Source organism: Lemur catta, chromosome 15 (assembly GCF_020740605.2).
Source record: "Lemur catta isolate mLemCat1 chromosome 15, mLemCat1.pri, whole genome shotgun sequence".
Classification (NCBI taxonomy): domain Eukaryota; kingdom Metazoa; phylum Chordata; class Mammalia; order Primates; family Lemuridae; genus Lemur; species Lemur catta.
Genome location: NC_059142.1, coordinates 25,919,043 through 25,940,720, shown reverse-complemented (window position 1 = coordinate 25,940,720; position 21,678 = coordinate 25,919,043). Strand labels below are relative to the sequence as shown.

Sequence of the window (21,678 nt, the reverse complement as noted above, 5' to 3'; positions counted from 1 at the left end):
AAAGAGAAAGCTCCACAGAAATTTAAAAATATTTTGAATATTTTTAAAAATATATTTAAAAATAAATGAAAATGAAAGTACATCTTAGTGTGCAGCGGCTCACACCTGTAATCATAGCACTCTAGGAGGCCAAGATGGGAAGATCACTTGAGGTCAGGAGTTTGAGACCACCCTAAGCAAGAGCGATACCCCATCTCTACAAAAAATAGAAAATATTAGCTGGGTGTGGTGGCACCCACCTATGGTCCCAGCTACTCAGGAGGCTGAGGCAGGAGGATTGCTTGAGCCCAGGAGTTTGAGGTTGCAGTAAGCTATGATCATGCCACTGCACTCTCTAGCCAGGGAGACAGGGAGACTCTGTCTCAAAAAAAAAAAAAAAACAAAAAGAAACACTAATCAAAATTCATGGGATGCAGTGAAAGTACATAGAGGGAAATCTATAGCATAGACTGAATTAGAGCAGAAATCAATGAAATTGAAAAGAGGAAATCAATAAAACCAAAGCTGGTTTTTTGAAAAGATCAATAAAAAAAATCATTAGGACTCCAGCCAAGCTAACTAAAAGAGAGAAGACACAAATTAATATCAGAAATGAAAGAAGGGAGATCACTACAGATCCGTGGGCATTAAAAAGATAATAAAGGAACATTATAAACAACTCTATGCCCACAAATTTGATAACCTCAATAAAATGGACCAATTCCTTGAAAGGCACAATGTGCCAAAACTCACTGCAAGGAAAATATATATTATTCAATTGCTTTGGATGAATCAACTGATACTAGTTCATTCAGGTCATAACAGAAGATTTTCTTTGCTACAAAAAGTTATTCGCTTTGGGCACTCTTGCAAACAGAACATGGGGAATAGGCATCTTCAGCTACTTTCAAGATAGATATTTGAAGTTGGACTGAATTTGGTAAATTTAGGAGGATGGAGGAGTGGAGAAAAAAAATGAATTTGGTAAATTTAATGAGTGTATGTACAGACAGTGCACCTTCCATGACAGGAAAACATGAAGGGTTTATTGCACAGATAAAGTATTAACAGATCCAGATGCTCTCATTTCTTTTCATTGTATCTTACATCAGCAAAACCTCTGTACTAAAGCTACTACCTTAAGTGACACTGCAACAAGTTATAAGTATTGTTAACTATATTTGTGCAAATGCAACATAGCATTGACAGTTTCCTAACATGCTAATGTTGAACCTTGAGATATTCAGTGTGGATTTGCCATATAATTCTCAAGTGTGTTGGCTATTGCACGGACAGGTGTTAGCCAAAAGTTTCTCTCTGCGAGAACAGATAAATTTTATGAAGAACAGAATCAGGAATATGAATTATTGAGAAAAGATTTCTATAGCAATGCCTCATTTCTGTGTGATATCAGGTCAAATCAAAACAACTTGAATACTTTTGTCCAAAGTAAAACTAAGTCTATATATGATATGTGGCAAAAACATTCAAGCATTTTGGAAAAAAGCTATCTTTTTTCAAAACACTACTTCAAAAGGAAATTTCAGATAAACATTTTCCCCAGTTAGCAAAGGTCATTGATGAGCAGGATGATATATGTGAATGTTTGGGAGAATACACAGCTGTTACAGACCTACTAATTAGAGAATACAATGAAAGGTTCACTGACTTTGGGAATCATGACATCACACTCAAATTTGCATTTCAGCCTCACTTAGTTGATATCACCAAAGCACTCCAAGAGCTACAGATGGAATTGATTAAGCTGTCAGTAGATGACATTTTAAAGTCATTGTTTGATGCTAAGAAAGACTCAATTAAAATATGGAAAAATGCAGTAGAATACACACACACCTTCGGCAACATGCCCCTAAAATGCTTTCTTGCTTTTCAACCACTTATTGCTGGGAATCTACATTCTTCTACCTAACCCAAATCAAGACATCCTTAAGGTCACAAATGACTGATACTCATCTAGAGGATCAACTGAAACTGCAGACCTCCAACCGAATACTCAAATGCTTTCCAACAAAGAGTAGACACAATAAAGTCATTAAAGGTTAGTTAACCTTAAAATTACCAAGTGATTTTCATTTGTTGAAATTACTAAGTACACAGTAGTTAAATTTTTTACAAAATAATGTACATTTTTAAGTATATCTAACTGAAGTTTCTTGAATGCAGCCTTATTTGGTTACAACTACATTAATGTGGCCTTCCAACATGAAAAGGTTCCCCATCTCTAGTATATAGATTGGGAAAGAAAGAAATAAAACTCTCTCTGTTCACAAAGGATATGATCATCTATGTATAAAATCCCAAAGAATCAAGAAAAAAAACTCCTGGTACTAATAAACAATTATAGCAAGGTTGCAGGACAAAAAATTAATATGCAAAAGTCAATCACTTTCCTATATACCATCATTGAACAAATGGAATTTGAAATTAAAAATACATTACCATGTATCTTAGCAACCCAAAAATGAAATACTTAGGAATGAATCTAACAAATATGTACCTCTATATGAAGAAAGCTACAAAACTGATGAAAGATATCAAAAAAGAACTAAATAAATTGGGAGACATTCCACATTTGTGGATAGGAAGACTCAATATTCTCAAGATGTTGGTTCTTCCCAACTTGATCTATAGATTCAATCCATTCTCAAAATCATAGCAAGTTATTTTGCTGATATTGACAGATTCTATAAGTTTCTATGGAGAGGCAAAAGATTCAGAATATCCCACTCAATATTGAAGGAGCAAAGTCAGAAAACTGATGCTACCCCTTAAACTTATAATAAAGCTACACTAATCATGACTGTAGTATTGCTGAAAGAATAGACAATTAGATTAACGGAATAGGGAACCCACAAATAAACCCACATAAATATAGTCAACTGATCTTCACCAAAAGAGCATGGGCAATACAACAAAGCAAAGATAGTCTTCTCAACAAATGGTGCTGGAACAACTGGACATCCACATGCAATAAAATGAATGTAGACACAGACCTTACACCCTTCACAAAAATTAATTCAAAATGGATTGTAGATCTAAATGTAAAACACAAAACCATAAAACTCTTAAAAAGTAACAAAGGAGAAAACATAGTTGATGCTGGGTATGGTGACGACTTTTTGGATAAACCAAAGGCACCATTCACGTGAGAAAAAAAGTGATGTTAGACTTGCCTAAAAACTCCTGTACCACAAAAGACAACGTCAAAAGAATAAGACAACTCACAGACTGAGAGAAAATGTTTGCAAGACATCTGAAAAAATACCATTGTCAAAATATACAAAGTACTTTTAAAACTCAACTATAAGGAAACAATCTGACTTTTTAAAAAAAATTTTTAGAGACAGGGTCTTGCTATATTGTCCAGGCTGGTCTCAAACTCCTGGGCTCAAGTGATCCTGCTGCCTTGGACTCCAGAGTAGCTGGGGCTACAGGCATGCACCATTGTGCCCAGCCATAAACTGATTTTGAAAATGGTCCACCACATATAGAAGACAACAGGAAAAGAATTCCTTACGTTTATCTGAAGCACATTTTGCCTTTCAGTCAAAAATATCAAAAATACCTTTCATAGAGTCTTCAGAGTAAGTAATGGCTCTAATTCCAACTGGTAAGTCAGAGCAAAAGCAGCCAATAGCTGAGACTCTGGAAGTTTTATTCTTATTCCAAAAATCATACCCTGTCCCGACAATGCAAAGTACATAAATTATACAAGATCATCAGTTACAAATATCAATGATTCTAACTGTATTTTAGCAGAAACAAAACTGGACAATATTTATTAGCTATATAAATTTGCAAAATTTGAGCCTGGCTTTAATATAAGGGTAATAACTTACCTAACGAGGCAACTGTTATGATTACATATTTGAAAGTAAGTAACACATAATTGGCACTTAATAAATCATAGGTCAACCAAGGAGATGCTTGTTGAAGAAATGAATTGATGAGGCCGGGGGTGAGCTGGCTCACATTTGTAATCCTATTAGTCTGGGAGGTCGAGGCCAGATGACTGCCTGAGCTCAGGAGTTTGGGACCAGCCTCAGCAAGAGCGAGACCCCATCTCTACTAAAAATAAAAAATTAGCTGGACATGGTGGCATGCGCCTGTAGTCCCAGCTACTTGGGATGCTGAGGCAGCAGGATCGCTTGAGCCCAGGAGTTTGAGGCTGCAATGAGTGTTTTTATCACACTAGTCTTTATACTCCCATAGAAACAATCAAGCCAGTCTCCACTGTCTCTAGCTTTTGTGTTTATATAATGTTTTTACTTGGAACCTGTTTTTTTACTACTAGTGATCAAAAAATAACCCATTTATATATACAAATGTATTGTTATTAATCTTTTCCAGTTGTTTCATATGTAATAACCATATGGACACAACTAAACTTCCTTAAAAAGAAAATCATTTCATTAGTTTTAAAAGTTAAAAAGTAACACCAATAAAATTTTTTATTAGGGAAAAAAGTAATCTAAGGACTTCAGTTGTTAATAAGCTGTCAAAATTGGCTCATCAATTGTGTAACAAATGTACCACACTAACCCAAAATGTTAACAATAAGGGAAAATGAAGAGGAGGTGCTGGGGAGATACATGCGAGGTCTCTGTACTTGCCCCTCAGTTTTTCTGTAAACCTAAAACTACTTCAAAAAAAATAAGGTCTGGTAATTTAAATATATATAGAAAATATAGAAAAATGTAAATATCCCACAAATAAATGTTAATCTTCCCCATAGCAAAAATAAAAACAAAAAATTTGAGGATAAAGGGTAAAAATATAGAAAGATCAGAGAAGAAAGTCTTATACTAAGAAATTCACGTCCTAAAGCAACAAAAGGACCTCTCTTAATCCATTTAACACACTGAATGCCATGTGAGTTGTATTTATTTAACTCGGGCTAGTTTTGAGCCTGGGGCCTCCTGAAGCATAGTAACCCACGTTATTTCTTCACCTTGGGAGCCTGAAAAACTATTTTTAAAATTGCATGCCTTTAGCACAAGGATATAGTTATCAAGATGCTAATTGTTTCACACGTACTAATTATACAGACTGAATATAATGACGTTCCTTAAAAAGAAGATTGCTTCGTTAGTTTTAACTTAAAAAGTAAAAATTTATTTTTAATTGGGGAGAAATGGCAAAATTATAAAGAGGAATGGAAGGAGGCATGGCAGGTATCGCCTTATGTTGAGAATTCAGTTAAGCGACAAAAAGACTTCACCTAGCTACATGAGTGGCCATTATAACTATAAAGCAAGTTCTATGAACAGCAGACAGGCTGGACACTGTGGCTCACACCAATAATCCCATCTCTTTGGGATGTGAGACCAGGCAGCAGGATCGCCTGAGGCCAGGACTTTCAGACCACCCTAGGCAACACAGCAACCCCCTCTCCACAAATAAAAAAAAAAAAAAAATACCCGGGCGTGGTGGCTCCCACACAGGCCTAGCTACTCCAGGAGGCTGAGGTGGGAGGATCGCTTGAGCCCAGGAGTTCAAGGATGCAGAGAGCTATGATTGTGCCTCTGTGCTCTAGCCTGGGCAACACAGCAAGACTCTGCCTGATAGTCTCTCCCTAGAGTCACCCTGTAAGCCAATTTGATGATATATTTTCATTCTATAGATACAGAAACAAAGGAAGAGACTGCCAAAAATGACCAGCCCAAAGAGGCATCCAAATCTATTATTAATAATATACTATTTAAAACAGTGTATTAATGAGAGATTCTTAAAACGCCTTAAACTTAGGCCTTTTTTTAATCTAACAAGTCACTGCCAGTGTGTTATTTTATGTGTTACAGTCCCGCCTTAACAATTTCAAAAACTTAAGATAGCATACTTTAAGGAAAGTTTTCCTAATAGTAAAGACCAGTCCTTCTGAAAGATCCTAAAATTAAGGGGAAGTGGGTAACAAGTTTTTTGTTTTATTTTTGTCTGCCTAACCACAAATGATTCAGTTAATGTCAGAGTGTCAGTATCTCTGTAACCTGCTGTGTATATCATCAAGAAAAAAAAAGCAAACCACAAAACCACCTAAAATGCATATTTGTGAGGACTAACAACTTATAGAACAGAGATTTGCTGACCACATAAAGGATATAGCAACCAGTCTGTATTTTGGTCTTGACACTAAATTCAAAATACAAAACTTGAGGCAGGAAAGAAGTGAGTTTCAAGAACAATATGAAAACCACAGAACACAAATAATGAATGGAACTTGTAATCATATTTTCATACTTCCAGATTTTTGCACACATAGAAAGGACTATTTTAAGACAACTTTAACCTTTCCCCTTCAGCCTGATTTTCTAAAGGAAGATCAAAGAAAAGCAGTTTGAACTCACAGGTTCCTTCAGTTATGCAACACTGATTTAGACATTACACTTCAAAACCCCAGCCATTACTTCAGCACCCACCAATCCAAATATCATTCCAGTCCTTTGAAGCTGCCTAATGGTATCTTCCATTTGCAACTAACACTTCTGTAGTCAAAAGATCTTTCTCAGGGTAGATGTTAATGTAAAGCCACTCAGACTACACTGACACACATGCCTGGAGGCAGACTAGGAGGTGTTCAGAAGTCAATGTAACACCATTATAGAGAGTGTCAGCCAGGGAGCTGTCATAAACACTTCATAATCACTCTGACATACAAACTAGATTCCTTTCAATTCATTATTTTATTACATGCTGAATAGGTCCCCAATTGAAAACTGAAGAGAGAAAACAGTGCAACAGATAAGTCAATTTTGGCTTATAGCCTCTTTCCACTTTAAAAAGACTGAGCTTGTTATATTTTATTGGTTCCGTAAGCCTATCTTGATAGGCTGAAGTAGACAGATTTGCAATACTATACCTATTGACTGCAGTAGACAGATTTGCAATACTATACCTAACCAAGGAGAAACTGATTATATTAAACAGAAGCCTAAAATTATTTTCTGTAAAATAGATATAATAATTTGTAAGGCTGATAAGATAACTTTTAAAAATGACTGACAACACCAATGGTAGCAGTAAGTGAAACAACTATAACTCTCAGATATTACATATGGAAATGTATGATCGTACAACATCTTTGGAAAACCCTTAGGTAATTTCTAATAAAGTTAAATATATGCCACCTACCCTTAGATCCAACAATGCCACTCCTAGGTACATACTTTTTTAAGACCATATATCTATAAGAATGTTCACAGAAGCTTTATTCACAATAGTCAAAAGCCAGAAACACAAAGCCCATCAAAAAGAAAATAACTGGCCAGGCACTGTGGCTCATGCCTACAATCCTAGAAATTGGGAGGCCTAGGCAGGAGGGTTGCTTGAGGCCAGGAGTTTGAGACCAGCCTGAGCAAGAGCAAGATGCCATCTCTAAAAAAAAAAGAAACAGAAAAATTATGTGAAGGCGGCATTGCTATGAAAAAAAAGAAAAGAAAAAGAAAAATTAGCCAGGCATGGTGGTGCATGCCTGTAGTCTCACCTACTTAGAAGGCTGAGACAGGAGGATTGCCTGAGCCCAGGAGCTTAAGGTTGCAGTGAGCTAAGATGACACCACTGCAACCTAGCCTGGGAAACAGAGCAAGACTCCGTCTCAAAAAAAGGGAAAGGGAAAACAAGAGAAAAAGGGGGAAAGGGGGGGAGGGAAAAAGGGGAAGGGAAGGGGAGGGAAAGAAAGAAGGAAGAAAATAACTAAACAAAGTATGATATATTTAAACAGAGAAATAAAACACAATAATAAAAACAAACTACTGCAACACACAACCACACAAATCTAAAAAATACATTAAGCAAAAGAAAACAAATAAAAAAGTACACATACTGTGTGCCTCTGTCTAAATGAAGTTTAATACATGCAAAACTAATATGTGGCCATAATATTGATAACCTTAACCTGAAGAGAGGAGGAATAATACTGACAAGGAACTTTATGAGTAAGAAAGATATTCCACATTTTCTTCCCAATGGTGGTTTCATTTATTTGTGTGTATATAAACAACTACATCCATACATACTTACATGAACACACACATATATACATATGGCACAAGTAAAAAAGTCATCAAACCAGACTTAAGATTTGTGCATTTGATATAGTATGTATTTTTAAAAAGATTATTTATCATTAACTGTGGTATTCCATACAGCAGAATATTATTCAGCACTATGAAGAAATAAGCTATCAAGTCACAAAAAGACATGAGGGAACCTTAAATGCATACTACTAGGTGGAAAAACTCAATCTGGAATGGCTACCTACCGTGTGATTCCGACATTTTGCAAAAGGCAAAATAGTGGACATGGTAAAAGATCAGTGGTGGCCAGGGTTTAGGGGGAAGGGAGTGATGAATAGCTAGAAAATAGAGGATTTTTAGGGCAATAAGACTATTCTGTATGATATATTATAACAATGGTGGATATATGTCATTATACTATTTATCAAAACCCATAGAAAGTATAATACCAAAAATGAATCCTAATGTAAATTTGGGCTTTGGCAGACAGTAATGTATCAATATAAGTTCAAACTGATTATAACAATTTTACCAATCTGATGCAGCATGTTGACAGTAGGGGAGGTTGTGCGTATTATGGGGCAGGAGGTATATGGGAACTCCCTATACTTTCCACTCAATTTTGCTGTGAACCTAAAATTGATCTAAGAAATAAAGCCTATTTTTAAAAAGGAATTTATTAAAGAACATGACCTATCTAAATAAGAGCCTTAATTTTTCAACTGTAAAGAGAGACTAACACTAACTAGTAAAATTGAAAGCATAATAAATAATATATGCAATGTACCTAAAATAATGTGTGGTACATTCTGAATATTCAAACTATATTATCATTTACATTAATTCTACGCAATTTTACTAGGCAGCTCAAGTGTTAAAACTCCCCCAGGCATCCTGTCACTCCTCAGTATTCTAAAGCACTTTATTCATACCTGTCACCTAACACTGATCACATAGACCAGGCTTTCTCAACCTCACCACTATTAATATTTGAGACTGGACAATGTTTTGTACTGGGAAGCTGTCTTATAAACTGCACGATGCTTAGCAGCATCTCTGGCTTCTACCCATTAGATGCCAAGAGCAACTCCAAATCAGGACGGTAAAAAAATGGCCAAATAGCCCTTTGAAGAACAAAATCACTCCTAACTGGGAACCACTAACACAGACTCCAAGTATTAGAGAGATCTTCTCCAAGTAGAATATGATCTCCAAAAGGCAGTGCTCAGGTCTTAGTTTACATTTGTCTCCTAATACTTAACATAGACCCTAACATTTCAGTGTGGCTGAATGGAAAAATTATGGTGCTATTAATTAATAAAAATATAGATGTTAGGAGAAAGGGCTAGAGTGCAAATACAATGGATTGAGAGCAAAGAGCAAGAAATTATGAAGTTTATCTTGAGTCTCAAATTGAGTTTCTAGATGAAAATAGAGCAAAAGGTCAAAACCTTGAATTAAAAAAATATACTGTCTCAAAAAAAAAAAAAGGAAAAAAAAGATTGTCAATACCAAGTGCTGATGAGAATGTAGACCAAATGGAACTTTCATACATTGCTGGTGGGAGTACAAAGTTGGTAAAACCACTTTGGAAAACTTTGGCAGTGCTTACTAAAGTTAAACATAAACCTACCCTATGACACAGTAAATCTACTCCTAGGTCAACACCCATGAGAGATGATGAGCGTGTATGTCCACCAAAAACCAGAGCAGCTTTTTGGTTTTTTTGCTTTTTAAGAGACTGGATCTCACTTTGTTGCCCAGGCTGGAGTACAGTGGCATTATCACAGCTCACTGCAACCTCAAACTCCTAGGCTCAAGCGATTCTCCTGTCTCAGCCTCCCAAAGTGCTGGGACTATAGGCACACACCACCACACCTGGCTGTGATTATTTTCATGAAGTTCAAGAATAGAAAAATTAATCTATGGCAATAAGTCAGAATAGGGGTTGTTTGAGGATAGGAGGATGATAATATTGACATGGAAATGGCATAAGAGATTCTTTTGAGGTGCTAGACATGTTCTATATCTTAATCTAAGTGGTGGTTAGAAGGTTATGTATATATGTAAATTCAAACTGTACATTTAAGATTTATACATTTTACTATACAAATATTCAATAAAAATTACAACAAAAAATTACCTTCCACAGACTCATAAATAAGCATGTCCAAAGAATATATTGTTTTAGAATAGAAAAACATCAAGAAGATCATAAATAAGAAAGATACCAATCTACTATAATAAATTTCAAACTCATGTAACATCTACTGCCCATGTGAAATCAACAGAAGTCATGCCACTATTAGAACACAACGAAAAATAAATTTCAGATGCAAGACTTTCTCAAGTGACACCTTAAGAAACATACTACAGGAAAAAATATTTTCATCTACTCATAGGGGTAAATTCTAGAAGTTATAATGGTATCATTCTTCATTCCTGCTTTTATTGACTCCATGACACCCAATGTCCTTCCACTGCTGATGACAAAAGTGCCATTTGTTACTTCTCTTTTCAGTAAGAAGAGAACGGACCAAACAAAATAAGGTGCTATTCTCAAAAAAGGCAATTTTTTGACCAGACTCCATATTCAAATTTTCTCTGCTTGCCAGTATTTCCAAATCACTAACTTTATATTACTCCCAAATGGAACTCATAAAAATTGTTTCCTGGCTAACAAACTTAACATGGCAAGGTCTATTGGCACCCAACTTCTAATAAATAATAGACTAATTGGTATTTACCTCAAGTATGTCCTTGCATGTTTGCTCTAAAGTTTTTAGTGTGTGAAAGCTACACAAAAAGCTTTAGGGCAAATATTTCCTTTCAAGGAACAGCTGCAATTTTCTTTGCTCAATGTGGTAGTGACACCTAGTGTCGTATCTTTGAAGTACTGTATATACAAAGCTCTGAGAAAACACTACAAATGTTAACTTTTGAAGCTAAAACACAGTCATCTTTCTATATCCACCAAGGGATTGGTTCCAGGTCCCCCCTCTGCCCACCATGGATATGAAATCCCCAATGCTCAAGTCCCTTATATAAAATGGCATAGTACTTGCATGTAATCTATGCATACCTCGTATATACTTTAAATTATCTCTAAGTTACTTATAATACTGAATACAATATAATTGCTATGTAAGTAATTGTTTTACTGTATTTTTATTTGCATTTTTATAATATTTTGGATTCACGATTGGTTGAATCCGCAGATACAGAACCTACAGATACCCAGAGTCAATGGTATACTGTCTCATACAATACAACTGCCATCTTCTAGGTGCTGTAATAAGTATATTTTCAAATTTTTTTAAAAGATTATCATTTCAAGGAAGATGAGAAAACTTAGGAACCACTTAACAGCAAAAAGTATGGGAAAATATCAGAAAACTTTTACCTTTGAAACTTTAAACGAGAACCCTTTATGACTTATAAGAGAATATACTAATACTATACAATGCAATTCTTAGTTTACATAGTTTTTAACATAATGTAAGTTTCATATTCAAATTCTATTTCTTCTAAAATGTGGCTATCTTACACACTAGGTAGCACCAGTCCCCAGGTCAAGACCTTGGAAACATCTTTGACTTTTTCTTCTCTTCTAAACGTCTTATCACTTACCAAGGTTTTTTGGTAATCCTCTAAAACAACAAACTTAGCTCAGGTTCTCAACATCTAACATTTAGACAGTGTTGAAACTAACTCCTAACTGGCCTCATAACCTTTTATTTGATCCTTATCTTCTATTCATCCCACTGCCAACTCCTCCTCCAACTGGATGCCCTGTTGATTGTCCTTTTCAAACCACTTGTCATAAAGGACAAATTACTTTTTTAAATTTCTTTTTAAATTTCCAATCTGGGACAGGTGAGGCGGCTCATGCCTGTAATCCTAGCACTCTGGGAGGCCGAGGTGGGAAGATAGCTTGAGCTCAGGAGTTTGAGACCAGCCTGAGCAAAAACGAGACCCAGTCTCTACTAAAAATAGAAAAAATTAGCCAGGCATGGTGGTGCATGCCTGTAGTCCCATCTACTCAGGAGGCTGAGGCAGGATTGCTTGAGCCCAGGAGTTTGAGGTTGCTGTGAGCTAGGCTGACGTCACAACACTCGAGCCCAGGCGACAGAGCGAGACTGTTTCAAAAAAATAAAATAAAATAAAATTTAAAAAATAAAAAAAATAAATTTCCAATCTGGGCCAGGGACATTGGCTTACTTCTGTAATCCCAGCACTTTGGGAGGGCAAGACAGGAAGATCACTTGAGGCCAGGAGTTTGAGAACAGCCTGGGCAACATAGCAAGACTCTCCATCTCTAAACAAATAAAAAAATTAACTGGGTGTGCTAGTGCAGACCTTAGTCCCAGCTACTTGGGAGGCAGAGGCCAAAGGATCTCTTGAGCCCAGGAGTTCAAGGAGGCTGACGTGAGCTATGATCATGCCACTGCATTCCAGCCTGGGTGATGACAGAGCGAGATTCTGTCTCTTTAAAAAAAAAAAAAAAAATTTCAATCTGGCACAAACAGATACTTTTATAAACTACAAACACACATTTGGATGATATGCACTGGCAAATAACTATAGGTTTGTAAAAGCTTATTCTCATGTTCTGTACTTAACCTTGTTACAGCCAGTAGCAGTTCACTATCACCAGTTCATGGACCAGTAACAGTCCATGGTCCACACGTTTAAAACCAAACTCAGTATCTTTCCACCAAATTTACTCCTCACATACTTTTCTTATTTTCATTTTTTATTTTTTGAGACAGGGTCTCATTCTGTCACCCACGCTAGAGTGCAGTGGCATCATCATAGCTGCAACCTCAAACTCCTGGCCTCAAGCAGTCCTCCCACCTCAGCCTCCCAAACTGCTAGGAGTACAGGAGTCAGCCATCACAGCTGGCCTATATTTGTTTATTATCTATCTTTCCCATCCTCCCACCCACCTACCTAGTATGGAAATTCCACAAGGAGAATGACTTTGTTTTGCTCAGTGTGGTCCCAGCACCTTCAACACAGTCTGGCATGTATTATAATAAGGAATCAATAAATCTTTGCTGAGTAAGTGAATAAATGAATGGGATAAGTATAAATGACATGGCTTTATAAGAATGTAATTTGGCAAATCTATCAAGAGTCTTACTGTTATTGATCTCTTCAAATTACATGACCATAAAGATATTTATCTCAATGTTTTTTAAACAGAAAAAAATTTAAGCAATCGAAATCAATTTCTAACCACAGAGAAAAGACTTCCACCTCAGAACCTGACTAGTGTTTGTTGTTCCAACCTTACCCTGACTAAATCTTATTCTGTAGCTTTTATGCCACTTCCTTATCATAACATCATATGCTTTTCTTCATATTACAACTTAAGTTGCATGTTTACTTATTTGTATTTAAATCTCTCTCTCTCCTACTAGCTCCATAATAGCAAAGACCACATATACTGTGCTCACCACTGTATATCCCAGACCTGTACTGAATGATTGAAGACCATTTTTGGGGGGAGGGAGAGATCTTCCGGTGAGGACCAGAAAACCTGCTAGACAAATTCTAAAAGAGCTGTAACACGTGAAGAACACTTAAATCTTCATAGTTCATGTCACCAAATGAATCAATGTCTAAGACTGGGAGAAAAAAAAAATCAAGAAGTATGGTATTTTAAAATAAGTGAAATAAATACTAAAATAACAATACCTAATAGAATTGAAGGAATTAGGAAAGGAGGCATATGGAACTGTTTCATACAAATCTGTTTGGCGTTTAAAATATATACACATATAACTGTAATTTTTTTAATTAAGAATTTTTAACAGGTTTAAGGAGCACAAGTTGAATTCTGTTACATGGATATATTCTATAGTGGTAGAGTCTGGGCTTTTGGTGTACCCATCACCTGAGTAATGTACACTGTACCCCACAGGTAATTTTTTATCACTCATTCCCTCCCATCCTTCCCTCTTTTGAGTCTCCAATGACCATTACACCACACTTTGTGCCCCGTATAGTCATAGTTTAGCTCTCGCTTGTAAGTGAGAACATGCAGCATTTATTTTTCTGTTCCTGGGTCACCTCACTTAGGATAATGGCCTCCAGTTCCATCCAAATTGCTGCAAAAGTCATTATTTCATTGTTTTTTATCCCTGGGTATCCACTCCAAGGTGTATGTATACCAAATTTTTTTAATTCACCATCAGTTGATGGACACTTAGGTTGATTCCATACCTTTGTGATTGCAAATTGTGTTGCAATAAACATATGAGTACAGGTATCTTTTTGATGTAATGATTTCTTTTCCTCTGGGCAGGCACCCAGTAATGGGATTGCAGAATTGAATGGTAGATCTACTATCAGTTCTTTGAGAAATCTTCATGCTGATCCCCACAGAAATTGTACAAATTTACATTCCCACCAACAGCGTATAAGTGTTACCTTTTCACTGCATCTGCGCCAACATCTATTGTTTTGTGACTTTTTAATAATGGCCACTATAATTAGAGTAAGATGCTATCTCACTGTGGTTTGGTTTTTTGTTTGTTTTGAGGTTTTTTGCAACTGAGTCTCACTCTGTTGCCCAGCTAGAGTGCACTAGCGTCATCACGGCTACAACCTCAAACTGCTGGGATCAAGCGATCTCCCCATCCCAGCCTCCCAAGTAGCTGGGACTATGGGCGTGCGCCACCATGCCCAGGTAGTATTTTCTATTTTCTGTAAATACAGGGTCTAGCTCTTGCTCAGGCTGGTTTTGAACTCCTGGCCTCAAGCAATCCTCCCACCTTAGCCTCCCCTAAAGTGACATAATCACAGGCATGAGCCATTGCGCCTGGCCTCATTGTGGTTTTAATTTGCATTTCCCTGATAATTAGCGAGGCTGAGTATTTTTTCATGTTTGTTGGCCATATGTATACCTTCTTTTGAAAAATGCCTGTTCCTGTTATTTGCCCACATTTTAAGGAGGTTGTATGTTTTTTTCTTGCTGAGTTGTTTGAATTCGTTGTAAATTGTGGGTATTCCCTTTGTCAGACACACAGGTTGTGAATATAAAATTCAGAATTTTAGGCCTGGCATGGTGGCTTACACCTGTAATCCTAGCACTCTGGAAGGCCGGGGCAGGAGGATCGCTTGAGCCCAGGAGTTTGAGGTTGCTGTGAGATAGGCTAACGCCATGGCACTCTACTCAGGGCAACAGAGTGACACTCTGCCTCAAAAACAAGAAATTGAAAAAAAAAAAAAAGAATTTTAAGCAAGAGAGCCTATATTTAGTATACAGAAAAAAAGAGGCAGTAACATTGTTAGGCATGGGTGGGAAAAAGGCCTATTTATCTAGAACACTGAATATCTTCTGTTACATCAGATATGTTTAAAGAAGGGGCCTAATAGCTTAGGAAAGCTGGTGTTTTCCTACAGCCATCTTAAATACAAAGTGGTAAAAATTGGGCAACAGAGAATCTACTTCTGTACATTTCTGCTTTTGAGTTGACTCTAATTAACTATATTCCTAGACACCATCTAAGCTCTGTTCATGTTTCAGCACTTCATACACAATTTTTAAAATGTTCAACCAGAATATACTAATTTTCTTTATCGGAGAGTCAGGTGGGCCAGTTATATAAAATCACCACAAGGGAGCCCTGTGCACATACTAGAAGCAAAAATTGAGCCAAGGTTTGGACAAGGGTTGACTTTCTACCCACCCACGCTCACTCAAAAGCAAATACTGTATTTGTAGGGGATTGGTTCCAATACCACCACCACCCACCCACCTCAATACCTCACACCCCCCAAGCCCCCACAATGTGGATACCACAATACATGATGCTCAAGTCCTTTGTATTTCCACACAATCTATGTACATCCTCCTTCATAGTTTTTTTTTTTTTTGAGGCAGAGTCCCGCTCTGTCACCCTGGTTAGAGTGCCATGGCATCAGTCTAGCTCACAGCAACCTCAAACTCCTGGGCTCAAGCAATCCTTCTGCCTCAGCCTCCCAAGTAGCTGGGACTACAGGCATGTGCCACCATGCCCAGCTAATTTTTTCTATATATTTTTAGTTGTCCAGCTAATTTCTTTTTATTTTTTAGTAGAGACAGGGTCTTGCTCTTGCTCAGGCTGGTCTCGAACTCCTGAGCTCAAACAATCCACCCGCCTCGGCCTCCCAGAGTGCTAGGATTATAGGCGTGAGCCACCGCACCCAGCCCTCCTTCATACTTTAAAGCATCTCTAGATTACTTATAACACCTGGTACAACATAAATGCTATATAAACGGTTGTTATACTGTATTGTTTAAGGAATAATGACGGGAAGAAGAAAAGTCTGTACATGCTCAATACAGACAAAACCAACCTTCCCCCCAACCCCTGCCAAATATTGTCAATCCCTGGTTGGTTGAATCTGCAGATACAGAAGCCACAGATACGAAGAGCCGACAGTATGACTTAAGTCTGCAAAGATCCATAACAGCCGTTTTTTTCCAAAGGTTGGCTAACATATGCTCCCCACTGTCTTCCATATGCATATTGAATTAATGACTAGCGATAAGTTTCAGAAGGGTTTAGATATGTAATGGCTAACAGTCACAGTAGTCTGTGAAAGATAATTGAGTATTTGAAGGTACATCCTACTCTTTTACAAATGAAAATGCTGGGGCTCAGAAAACAAAATCCCAAAGTATGGCATTTTGGCATGCTGAGCATTTTGAACTAAAGGAAATCAAAAGGTCTTAGAACCTGCCTCAGAACCTAGACTTTCTGACCTTCCCCTACCCCAGACACAGGGTACAACTCTCTCTCTCTCTCTCTCTCTCTCTCTCTCTCTCTCTCTCTCTGACGTTCCCTTTTCTGAAGATCCTCTAGCAGGAACAAAATCACCTTCCATCCTCTCCCCGAAATCTCAATAACCAGGAAACATTCAACGTATTTGGAAGGAAAGAAGACTGAAGAATTACACCACACCTAGACAGACTTTGTCACAAGCTACTATATCAAGTCCCACTTCCAAAGAGAATCATTTACAAACCATTGTCTGCTTTTTGGGGGCCCATAAAACTCTCCTAAAAATAGCCCTCTAAATTGACTACCTGTCCCCATCTATCTACTTCTCCCCTATGAAGGGGGTGCTTCAGCCATCTGGCCTTTCCTTGAGTCTGATATTTTGTGTGGCTCCCATGCCAATTTGAACATTTTTTCTCCTGTTACTCTATTGTCAGTTTATTTCACAGAGAGAAGGGGAAATTCCCTTCACTCCTACAAAAACTAAAACAGAACTACCAAACCATTTACACGCCATATATTCTGCTATAACATTTGGGAAGTGATGAAGTATAGCTCTTAGGTCATGGGCTTTGAATTTGAATTCAGACAGAATTGGTTTTGAATTCTAGCTCCACCTCCTACAAGCATTGTGACCTTACCACCTGTAAAATAAATAAACTTCTACATTAGATGGGATAATGTTTGTATAAACCTCTGACTACATTGAGAGCTCAATGAATAGAACATAGAAGCTTGTTTTCCCACGGTGCCTCCAATTCTTGAAACAGTACTCAAAGGGATACTACAATAGTATACAACTAAATCAAAGAAAAATCTATCCAAAAAAATTTATTTAAGCCTCTCAAAATATAATCTGGGCATAAGGAGGAATAAAGACCTTTAAATTATTCAGAGATAAACACAACTTTAAAACTATTAAACGTAGTAACCTCTAATTATACCAAAACAAGTAGGCAGTTAAAGAACCTGAGTACCACCGAAGGAATGTGCTCAATCCAGTCAACATCCCTAATTCCAAAGGCTCAACCTTGTTAAAGATACAGCTTCCTCTTTGCCTTCAATTGTCAACAAACAATATAATGAAGCAAAATATAGTCTCTATTAATAAGAAAAGGCTACATTTACAAAATCCTTTTCTCTGATCACAACCTAGAAATGTTTTTCTTAGTAGGGAAAAAAACACTGCCAGATTTTAAGTCCTTTCTCCCTGCCTCTGGCAGGATACTGAAATTACAAAAAACACTGCAGGGCATTGAAAAATATCAACTACACATCTCAAAAGTCAAAGGAGAAAGAATATTTCTAATTTCATGACATACCAGCAGGATTCTTCTGCCTCTGCAAAATAAAGCCAGGTTTTTAAAAATAAGAAAAATATTAATAAAACTGCAAATCCTAGATACCTAATAATACAATTATATGATTAAAATGGAAAACCAAAGTTCATCATAAGGGACTTATCAAAGTTTAAATAATTTTTTTTTTTTTTTTGAGACAGCGTCTGACTGTGTTGCCCAGGCTAGAGTGCCATGGCATCAGCCTAGCTCACGGCAACTTCAAACTCCTGGTAAATGCATTTACCAAACTTAACTGAAGCCCCTTGAGTGTATATGTTTGTGTTTCAGCCAGAATGTTCTTCTTTTTTTTCTTTTTGTTCTTTTGGGTAATATTGTTGCTTCTTAAAAGATTTGTAAGGAAACATGTATTACCTCACATTTAATGGAAGTCAGGATGTCTCAAGTACAGAATTTGGCCTCAATAGTGTAAGTGGTACTATGGAACAAACACATTAACTTTGTAATTCTTTTTTTTTTTTTTTTTTTTTTTTTTTTGAGACAGAGTGTCACTTTGTTGCCCGGGCTAGAGTGAGTGCCGTGGCATCAGCCTAGCTCACAGCAACCTCAGACTCCTGGGCTTAAGCGATCCTACTGCCTCAGCCTCCCTAGTAGCTGGGACTACAGGCATGAGCCACCATGCCCGGCTAATTTTTTTTGTATATATATTTTTAGTTGGCCAGATAATTTCTTTCTATTTTTTTTTAGTAGAGACGGGGTCTCACTCTTGCTCAGGCTGGTCTCGAACTCCTGACCTCGAGCGATCCACCCGCCTCGGCCTCCCAGAGCTAGGATTACAGGCGTGAGCCACCGCGCCCGGCCTAACTTTGTAATTCTTTATCATTTTAAGTTAAAAATTATTTAATCTTTGGGCTGGGCACGGTGGCTCACGCCTGTAATCCTAGCACCCTGGAAGGCCAAGGCAGGAGGATGGTTTGAGCTCAGGAGTTTGAGACCAGCCTGAGCAAGAGCGAGACCCCATCTCTACTAAAAATAGAAAGAAAGTAGCTGCACAACTAAAAATATGTAGAAAAAATTAGCTGGGCATGGTGGCGTGTGCCTGTAGTCCCAGCTACTCGGGAGACTGAGGCAGGAGGATCGCTTGAGCCAAGGAGTTTGAGGTTGCTTTGAGCCAGGCTGATGCCATGGCACTCTAGCCCAGGCAACAGAGTGAGTCTCCAAAAACAAAAAAAAAAGTGAATGAAGAAGCTTTCTGATTACAGACATTATGAAGTAAAAAGTAGCAAGGTTCAAAGTAAGGGAGGGAGAAGTATATCTATCTATACATGTTTTTATTTATATAAAATATAGCTGTAAGAATACATAAGAAACTAGAATTCCTGGTTGCCTCAAGGTAGAGGATATGAGGAACAAGGGTGGCAGGGAGTTTTTGTTTTTTGTTTTTAAGAAATGGTGTCTCACTATGTGTTTCCCAGGCTGGTCTCAAACTCCTGGGCCCAAGTGATACTCCCACCTCAGCCTTTCAAGTAGCTGGGGCTATAGGCACATGCCACCACACCCAGCCTCAGGAAGGATGTTTTTTTACCCTTTTTTGTATCTCTTGAATTTTGTACCATATTAATGTCTTAACTATTGATATATTGTCAATGGTTGCTAGTTTTGTTTTGTTTTGTTTTTTTGAGACAGAGTCTTGCTCTGTTGTCTGGACTACAGTGAGTGCTGTGGCATCAGCCTTGCTTACAGCAACCTCAAACTCCTGGGCTTAAGCGATCCTCCTGCCTCAGCCTCCCGAGTAGCTGGGACTACAGGTATGTGCCACCACGCCCGGCTAATTTTTTCTATATATATTTTTAGTTGGCCAGATAACTTGTTTCTATTTTTTAGTAGAGATGGGGGTCTCGCTCTTGCTCAGGCTGGTCTCGAACTCCTGACCTCGAGCGATCCACCTGCCTCGGCCTCCCAGAGTGCTAGGATTACAGGTGTGAGCCACCACACCCGGCCGGTTGCTAGTTTTTTTTTTAAAAAAACTTCCACAAGCCTACATTTACTCTTCTGTTAAAACAGAAAAATAAAAATACCTATTTGAGTTACCTTGAAGAAAAATGAGATCTTTCATAGAAAGTGATTTGCACAATTTCTGACCCACTTTACTCGTCATTTAGAGCATCTTCAATTCACCACTTGTCCCTCATTTCCAGTGCCTCATATGATGCTATACACATAGCAGTCTCTCAGCCACTGCTTGTAAAATAAATAGATGAGACCTTAATAAAACTATGAAAGTATCTCTGAATTTCACATAAGCTAACATGTTGGGAAGTACTATGTTTTAGGGATTTAACCACCTTCATACTTACAGGGATGCTCCAGACCTGCATTCCATCACTGTACCCAATCATAATCAGCAAAGGCGGTTCATTCCCAGTGCTATGTATTTCATGAAATTCCAGATTTCTTGATGTATCTGCATTAGAATTAAGTAACAAAGAAGCCAATTTAAAAGACACATTGTCAATCAAGAAACAACTATACTTCTTTAATGCCTGATTCAATCTTTATGCCTCTCTAGTGACTACCTTCCTTCTCTTCACAGCCAAAGTCTCAAAGGTATCTGTCCTATCTATTTCCCTAATACCTTCATTCCTGAACCCATTTCAACATAGCTTCCAGCCATACCACTTAAGTAATATCAAACATTTAAAGAAAAAATTAACATCAGTTCTACACAAACTTGTCTAAAAAACAGAAGAGAAGGGAACATGTACCAACTTGTTCTGAGGCCACCAAAACCAGACTAAGATACCAGAAGAATAAATAATAAATCAATACCCTTCAAGAATGGAGACATAAAAATCCATTTAAGAGAATGGCAAACTGAATTCCACAATATATAGAAAGGCTAATCAATCACTAAGAAATGGGGTTTAAGAAATGTAAGTCAAGGTTTAACACTGGAAAAATCAATCAATTATAATTTACCACAGTGACAAAATAAAGGAGAAAAATCATATGATTGCCTCATTAGATGCAAAAAAAAATCACTTGCTAAAATTCAAAAACTATTTCATAATAAAAACTCTAAGCAAACCAGGAATTAAGGACATCTATGAAAATACTATAACTAACATCACATGTTATGGTACAAGACTGAATGCTTTTCCCCCAAGAGGGGAGAAGGCAAAGATGCCCAAACTTAAAACTTACATTCAGCATTGTACTAGAGGTCCTATGTAGTGTAATTAGGAAAAATAAATACAAGGATAAAGGTTGGAAAGGGAGAAGTACAGCTAACCCCTGAACAATGCAGGGGTTAGAAGCACCAACCCTGTGCGGTTGAAAATCCATGTATTACTTTTGATTCCTGCAAAAACTTAACTACCAATAGCCTACTCTTGACATAAACAGTCAATTAACACATATTTTGTATGTTATATGTATTGCATACTGTATTCTTACAATAAAGTAGCCTAGAGAAAAGAAAATATTAAGAAAATCATAAGGGAGAGAAGATATATTTACTATTTATTAAATGGAAGTGGATCATCATAAAGGTCTTCATTCTTAGCATCTTCACATTGAGTAGGCTAAGGAGGA

The 21,678-nt window shown here is 37.3% G+C and overlaps 1 protein-coding gene and 1 non-coding gene across 15 annotated transcripts in view; both read right to left on the bottom strand.

Moving 5' to 3' along the window:
* BCAS3 (BCAS3 microtubule associated cell migration factor) overlaps positions 1-21,678 on the bottom strand; it is a 553,048-nt gene that overhangs the window by 508,805 nt on the left and 22,565 nt on the right. For all 14 annotated transcript variants that reach the window (XR_006728831.1, XR_006728832.1, XR_006728830.1 and 11 more), the window contains exon 5: positions 20,442-20,548. Coding sequence is in view for 11 of the 14 variants with exons in the window: in XM_045525584.1 (XP_045381540.1) it covers positions 20,442-20,548 (107 nt within the window). In the remaining 3 variants the exon portion in view is untranslated. The remainder of the gene's footprint in view (positions 1-20,441; positions 20,549-21,678) is intronic.
* LOC123621371 lies at positions 13,530-13,591 on the bottom strand. The gene has a single exon (XR_006729102.1). It is a non-coding gene; the product is annotated as a U7 small nuclear RNA (small nuclear RNA).